Below are 8133 nucleotides of genomic sequence, written 5' to 3'. Positions count from 1 at the left end.
AAAACTATCATGAAGTGACATCTTTTTTTTTGGGTAAATCTGAAGTAACATCTGATGAATTTAACAAAGTTCTCATACATTTTGTTCTCTTTAATAATTCAAACGACACATGGGCAGTGCTTCAATGGCAAGCAACCCTAGTTAAATTTTCTCAAACATGTCAATACGATCAAAAGCATGGTATACGGAGGAATTTGATGCTGATGAGTGATAAAGCTAACCACTTGCTCTCTGTTTGAATTTGATGCTAATGAGTGATAAAGCTAATCACTGGCTCTCTGTTTCATAATTCATTCAAAAACAAATAGAGTATAGGCATTTCTGAACTTTATAGACAGAATCAACAGGTCAAATCCATCCATAAATTTCAGTTATTAGCATGCACCACTCAGTATCCAAGGGCCCAAGCCGCCAAGCTAAGGCAATGATAGAAAAGTTACCTCCTCAACAGTATCAGAATCTCCAATCTTCATATGCTCATCCTCCACCTTGACAAGAGAACAGGGGGAAGGAGGTGAATCCACTGAAAAGGTCCCTTCTAAGACCTTAACCACTTCACTAATTGAAGGCCTTAGGAAAGGTTGATGATGCAGACACCAAAAGGCTATGCTTATAGCTCTCTCTACCTCTTCCCAGTCTACAGTCCCTTCCATTCTTACATCCATCAATTTATCTAACTCTCCATTTCGATACATTTCCAATATTGATGAGTAAAATTCCATTCCAATAGGTCCTCTCTTTCCTGTGATAATTTGCAGAAGCATACCACCAAACATGTAAACATCTCTCTCTGGCAGGCTTTCCGACACAAAAGCATGTTCCTTATTCAACAAACTTTTGATCCCAAAATCTGTGACTCTTGCAACTAATTGCACATCTAGTAACACGTTCTCAAGCTTCAAATTGCCATGGGCAATGCACTCTTTACACTCTAGGTGAAGGTAAGAGATCGCTCTAGCTATACCAATGGCAATGTCGATTCTCTGTTGCCATGTGAGGCTATTCTGGGTTTTCTCTTTGTCAAAAAGCCATTGATCCAGAGACCCATTTTCTACATATTCGTAAAGGACAAGCTGGTGTCTTGGCTCAAAACAGAAACCTTTTACAGGGACCAGATTTCTATGGTGTGTGCTACACAAGATAGAGACTGCCATTCTGAAATCTTTTTCAGGTAATGCTACTGTCTCTAACACTTTAACAATAATCGGCCTCTGGTTTGGGAGGACTCCCTTGTAAACTGTTGGGCCAAGCTGTATTGCAAAATTACTTGTCAGCTCTTTCAATTCATCGAAAGAAAGCCCAATAGGAGCACTGTAGCCTGAGTCTCCAAGCTCAACCTTCTGAAAGGGAATTCTTTTCTGTACTTTAATTGCTCTTATGCGATAGAGAAACCAAAATACCAGCATCTCTATGACAAGAAATACACACACAGTCACTAAAACCAGCTCTGCCACGGAGATAAGGAAATTCTTTTGGTTCCTTAAATGGGACATTGGTTCTTGCAGTTGTTGTTCTGGGGCCAATAATGGCTTAGAAGGATGATGGGTCATGGCCTCCTGAGAAGAAACAGCTTGAGGAACCAGACATACTTTTACAAAAGAAGTAGCAGTAACAGAGGAGTACCGATATCCACTGATAAAACTAGTCCTCTTGATGGTGCAGAGACCAGAACCATCGTTCTTGGAAGTTGCAGCAAAGCAAGAAGAGTCACTCAAACACTTCTCTTTGCAAGATTCTGAGCTGGCCATGGTTTCTATGTCATGGGGGGGATAAAGCCCATAAAGCATAGTCTGTTTAAGAACAACCATGCCTTTCCCCTCTCTGCAGCGGCTCAAATCCACCATTTTCCGACACCCACTACCAGCATCAACACCTGAAACTATACCCCAAATATTTGAATCCTCGAAAGGGCAGGTACAGATAGGCCGACTATTGTTATAGCTGCAAACTCCATATAAGCCACAGAAGCCAAAGACATGGCATTGGTCCTCAACGGCCTGCCATCCCACCTTCCATTGAAGGGAATTCCCTTCCCAAGAGTAAATTCTCAGGTTTCCATCAATGTCGAGCCGCAAAAACCTGAATTTCACCAATGGTTCTCTGAAATCCTTACTCATTCTGGCCCAGACAACCTCTCTAGAGGAATCCAACAGTTGAAAAACTCCATCAAACCCAAATTTTGCCCCTATAGAAGCAACAGGTGCCTGCAAATTGCTACTCCAGTAAGTCACATTGTTTTCCCATGAAAGCCCAAGATTACCAGTGCTCTGAAACTTGAGGGTGTAGTAGCTAGCAATGGAGTTTTTCATAGCAGCACGAAGTGTTTGATGAAACTCGAGGGACTGCCCTGGTAAAAGAGTATCAGTGGGGCTTTGGAAGCTTTCCCATACTATTTCTCGCCCTGAACCAGTGAGAACCAGGTCTCCATTATTCATCAAACCTGCAAATTTGACTCCCAGACCACTGGTATTACTGCTCCAGACGAGAAAGCCATCGGTATTATCCAAAAGCACAAGGTTTCCATCCATGGAAAGCCTGATAATGGAGTTCTCAGAAACCCTAGTTCCACCCCCAACACTCCAAACAAGCATTTTTCCACTTATTGGTATCATGTTATACCAAATACCAACGACAAGGCCATTGCTCTGAGAATCTGAGAAAAACCCAAATTCAAAAACGCCATTTTCAGAGGCCCAAGAGCTATTTCCATTACCATAAAGCTGAGAACCCAAAGGAATGGCAACCACTGCTGCAACTCTTTCAGAGTAGCCATGAATCAATGTAAAACCCAAGAAAAAAATCACAGAAAAGAGAAAACTCTGCTTCACAACACATTTGCCTCTTGAAAGCTTGATGGGTGGCCTTAATTTGAACTCCAAATTCATAACATATACATGGCCGTCATTTGATAAACCATCAGGCTTCATCCGATATCAAAAAGAGAACTGGAATTTGGAAACATAGAGAGAATGACGTACGAGAGAGAGGAGGAGGAAGTTGCAGAGAGAGAGATAAAGTGGGTTAATGGGAATGATGAAACGGAGGAAGAAGACGGTGAGAGAGAGAGTGCTGAGAATTAGAGAGAGAAAGTTTGATGGGAATGATGAAAAGATGAGGCCATTACGAGGAGAGGTTTCCGCTGTTCTGTCTTGCAGCCTCCCTCTTGCGTCTTTTCACGGGCCTTGGGCTTTTTAAAAGCGTGATAACCAAAACCATGCGTGAATGAATCATTATCATTTAATTATTCATTAATCACTAGATTTGAATGTTCCTGATTCCGAGAGCCGTTGCAGAATTTCAAATTCCTATTTTATTATCTCATAGAATGGAAACCATCCCATTAGTCAAAGTATGGAAATTTAGGACATAGGAAATAGAAACCAATAGTTAATCTCTTGTTGGGTAACCTGTTTGAATTATCTCTATATTTTGAGTATCCTTTATTTGATTACACATGATAATATTAAAATTAACATAATCATTCACTCAACTATTCATTATTAGTAGGTAGATATTGTGTTCAATGAATGAGAACTTAAAGTCAATTGTCCTTGCAATGGGTCGGGCCAACGTTGGTCGAGGTCTCTACATGGCCGGCAACCCGACCCGGCATTGACTGGGCTAAAGCAGCCCTTGCCCTTGCCCTGGCCTTGGCCCTAGTCATGTGTACGCTGGGTCGGGCAATATATGATCCAAGACATAAAAATAAAACAGAATAAGGAAAAATGGGCCGCACGGTCTAGACCGGGTTGGCACTATCGTGAACCTTTTCTAAGCACAACCCAGCCTTGCCCTCGGGCCAGGCCATGATGGCTTGTCCTAGCCCTGCCCTCGTGGGCCACTCCCTTGTTTTCTAGGGCCGAGCTGACGGGGCCAGGCCAGGATGCCTGGCCCAATGCCACATTAATCATCCAGTGTAAAACTAATAAAATAGATTATTTATCCCACAAAAAAGATCTGTTGTGATTTGTATTGTACCATATTTTAAATTATGCATTTTGTTTATTGGTAAATCTGACTTTTGTTAGCCATGGCCTAATCCACTCTCTGGTGAATATGGACACAGTTCATAATCGGGAAGAGTTTATATAGAGCCGAGGTTCAAAACAATCAAATTTTGAGCCTACCTCAATAATTTCACTAGAAGAGGTTGTTTTGTTGCTCAAATATCATCATCTCAACATCAAGATACATGGACATGAAAACAAAAATGGATTTCAAGTTTTGGAAACTTGAAATAGTGTATTTTGTAACGTATTTTAGGACCGTGAGTTTACAAGATTTTCAAGTTTTCATAGATCTGTCGATCTACACTATTTTTTAAGCTTTAAACTTTATAAATAAATATGAAAATATATTTTAAGGCTATCACAAATATTTCCAGTATTGAAACCGCATTGTTCGACATTAATTGAAGGTAGGATCTAATCTGATTGTTTAGAGCCTAGGCTCTATACAAGCCACACCTTAGGCACCCAATTTTTCATCCAATGGTCAATGATAACTATGACCTCCTTATATCAAAAATAAATGGTCCCATTGTATATATTTCATAATATTCTCGCACTAGCCTAACCCTGATCGTTATAAGGCCGCCTTGAGATTGGCTGAACCAAGTCAAAGAAACCTTTGCCTAGGCTCGGTCCTGTCCCAATCTGGTCTAGACCCGGTCTAGTAGACTCAATTTAAGCCCATTTTGGATAGAAGACCTGTTGTCCTCACTTACTTCGAAATAGCAAAGAAGTGACAATTGATATGCTCAAGCTTAGCAGGAGTAAGTCTCATTCCTCCACCTCTGCTTTCATGTTAATATTTCTGCACAACCTAAAGGGCAAAAAATAAACTCTTTCTTCCCCATTTCAAGCAAGTAGGACAGAAAAATGGGGATTGATGGCTTTAGATGTAGCTCCTTTTGGTATGGAAACTCTAACGAGTCTACACGCCAATTACAAACAATTCAACAAGAAATACAAAACATAGGCCACAAAACAAACTCAGTTACTGCTGAAACAATGCCCAATTATAGAGATTGCAATATACAAGACCATGTCAATAATACTAGATTTTAATAATATGTGTTACATAGAATCAGCTTTTACAATCAGAACTCTTTTTAACACAAAAACACAATTGAAAAGACTATAGGGCCATGGAAAGCCAAAAATAAGGCGAATGCGCAAAGATTATCTCAATGGGACTTCCCAACACCCGAAACTAGATCACTTCCTTTGGTAGCACTTGGATCGTGGCCCCTGTTGCTCAAATTGTGAGAAGCACCAGTAAGAGCTACCAAAACCAACTCAAGAACTCACCAATGGGCTAAGAAAATATGGGAGATATGGGTTGAAACTCTCCCACAAAATGAGACTGGACAATGCTCCAAACTCAAGGTAAATAAGCATACAAGGGGCTCAAGGGGACCAACTCAATGGTGACCGAGGACCAAGCAAATGGTAACTGAAAATATGGGCAAAATGAGGAGGGTGGTATGGAGGTCCACAGTTGAGAGTCTATCAAACTATGCACATTACTTTAAAAAGTAGTGAAAATAGGGTGACCATAGCTCCTATTAAGAGAGTTGGATTAAAGTTTAGTAGAAGTTTAGAATGTTCTTCTTCTTAACATGGGTCATAAATCTTAGTAATCTATGTGGTGAAGACAAGATTACAGTCAAGCCATCTATTCCTTAGCTATCTGCTTGTATATCAAGGTTGGATAACACACCCATGTTTGTAAACCTAATACCCCTTTAATTCCAAATACAATTTTATTTAATTTAAAATTGGACCATGGGATAAGTTAAAGAGAGATCACACATTAAAAGAGATAAAGAGTGACGTAAAAATACGGAACTTCCCTCATCTAACTTCCATGAGTTCAAATCTTTTGGGGACATGTATGCCACGGAATCATAATGCGCATCACTAATTCAATTAATTTCAATCAAGGGAAAGTGACTACTTGAGGATATGGGCCATGGCGATGTCATCACACGTGGGCCCTTATACTTGGGGTTTGGCTTCCAATGCCCATGTGAGGCCCATTGGCCCTTTGGGAGTCATATGTGCCTGGGTACATATATTGTGTCCTTAGTTTTTTTTCATAGTTTGTTTTTTTGTCTTTTTTTTCATTACATAAATTTTTTCTTTAAAAATCTTAAAAAATTGATGATAACAATGATGATGCTCATGTAAAAATCATTAAAGGGGAATAGGTGCCTAGAGCTAGAAAATTGATCCCAGGAACTCTACACAAACTACCTAGCAACCCTCGGCCCGTTCTCAAATTGTCTGATAGAACTCAAGTTTAGAGGTTCATGAAAAGTCCATTAAAGCCAACTAGCAAAAGCAATGAGGTTACTAGGACACCATTGTGATAAGTGCTCCCCCGAGGACAGGATCATGGCCCTTTCAGGCCTGTGCACCACAACAAGAAGGTGCAGGGGACTTCTATTCGGCACATATGTATGCCCTCCTTAGTAATACACGAGGGAGTGCCTTCCCATATTATGTCTGTCATATACACATGTCATGGGGCGGTTGTGTCAAGGCTTTCGGCCCTCGTCCTCACAGGCCGCCAACCCCCAGACAAGTGTATGTCTTCTTCCCAGCATCCCACAAGTATATCTCCAACCTCAACAAAAAATGACTCAAAACGCTCTCTAAAAATAAGCCTCATCAGCTCCAATGCTTGTGATCATACGTTTTTGTGACCCTAGCCACTTTCCAATCTTAAACCACCCATGAGTCATAACGGGTGCATCTAATTTGTGAATGTTGGATGGGCCCCGGCCACATCCCTGGTCCGCTCCTCGAGGACCATCCTCCCAAGTGAGCCAAAGAATCCACTATGTAGGAGGCTTGAACTGACCTCTTAGAGCAAAATAGTACAATGTTTAAGGGGAAAATGTCTTCTCACTTCTTATGGGAGACATTATTATGGAGAAAGAATGATGAAGTACTTTGTTAGGTAGGCTTTAAGTGAGAAATGGAGTTCCAATAACAATCAAGAAGAGAATGTTGCTTTGGGCACAGAATACAAAGGGATGGTGGTGAAGGATTCAATTGCAAGTGATCCGATCTTGTACAGTTCGATGAGGAATGGGATGATGATTTTGGGGCATGGTATGAGTTATTATTGGTCTCTACAAGTGGAGACATAACTCATTTGGGAAATCTAACGAGGTGAATGGCATATCGATAAAAAGACAATGAACATTGGGCCTACTTGAAGTAGGATACTAAGGACATTTCTTTAAGAGCACGCAAATGTGTTGCAATTTGAAAAGCCAAAAGACTTTGTGCTCCTGTGGGAGCATATTGCTTGTTTGCTCTCTTAGGAAAACCCAATTCATGGGTTTCTTTCAGGAACCAGAGATATATATAACCTCTTCAACGCAAAGAATAGCTTCGGAAGAGAAAAAAAAAAAAAGGCAAAGAATAGCTTAGGAAGAGAAAAAAAAAAAAAAGGGGGGGAAGGGGTATATAATATGAGACTGATTATCTTTCTTACAATGAGGTCATAATTATTCCTTGACATTAGATGTCCAATTGGAGGGCTTTGGGTGTGTCATGAAGACTGAAGAAAATTTTGTTTGAACTTTGCGTCGAGTTAATGACATGCTCACAACCACCCAATTCAAAATTTAAAGTACGATAGTGATTGTAACCTCTTTGTGTTAAAAGTAAATTTTTCCAAAAAAAGAGAAACTCACTTTGCATATATGCCTAGAAAATAACATCAAAAGATTGTACGAAAACCGTCTGATTTTTAGAGGGTGAGATCAAAATTTTGAACTCAAAATCCAAATTTTTTCTTTGAAAAATAATCATCTTATGGTTCTTAGGTGGATCCCAAAATTTTGATCAAAAGAATCTACCAAGTAGCTTTTTCACGCACGAGATCATAGGTGGTTTGATATTGGATACCTAGTGATAATTCCTTATTCTATAAATGTAAGATTTTGTTATCTATGAGTCCAAGATCATAGGTGGTCTGATATTGAATGCTTAGTGATCATTCCTTATTCTATAAATGTAAGATTTTGTTATCTATGAATCCATAACATCAAAGTTTAAAATATAGGATCATTTACCGTTAGATACAAGGTGACCACAATTACTTAGAACCATT

General features: G+C 39.9%; 1 protein-coding gene across 1 annotated transcript; it reads right to left on the bottom strand.

The window, feature by feature from the left end:
• Positions 1–255: 255 nt before the first annotated feature.
• Positions 256–3336, bottom strand: LOC18448872 (G-type lectin S-receptor-like serine/threonine-protein kinase SD3-1). Its single transcript, XM_006858927.4, has one exon. It carries the CDS (start codon positions 2925–2927, stop codon positions 417–419), a length of 2511 nt encoding a protein of 836 aa, XP_006858989.1. The 5' UTR covers positions 2928–3336; the 3' UTR covers positions 256–416.
• Between the last annotated feature and the right edge of the window lie 4797 nt (positions 3337–8133).

Source organism: Amborella trichopoda, chromosome 3, assembly GCF_054954075.1.
Source record: "Amborella trichopoda isolate Santa Cruz 75 chromosome 3, AtrichopodaSantaCruz75HAP2 v2.0, whole genome shotgun sequence".
Taxonomy (NCBI): domain Eukaryota; kingdom Viridiplantae; phylum Streptophyta; class Magnoliopsida; order Amborellales; family Amborellaceae; genus Amborella; species Amborella trichopoda.
Note: the sequence above shows the minus strand (reverse complement) of the source record. Positions and strands in the feature narration are given on the sequence as shown.

What these genes read in the sequence shown, in the direction of transcription:
- LOC18448872 (XM_006858927.4), bottom strand. Translation starts at nt 2,927, where the DNA reads ATGAAGCCTGATGGTTTATCAAATGACGGCCATGTATATGTTATGAAT.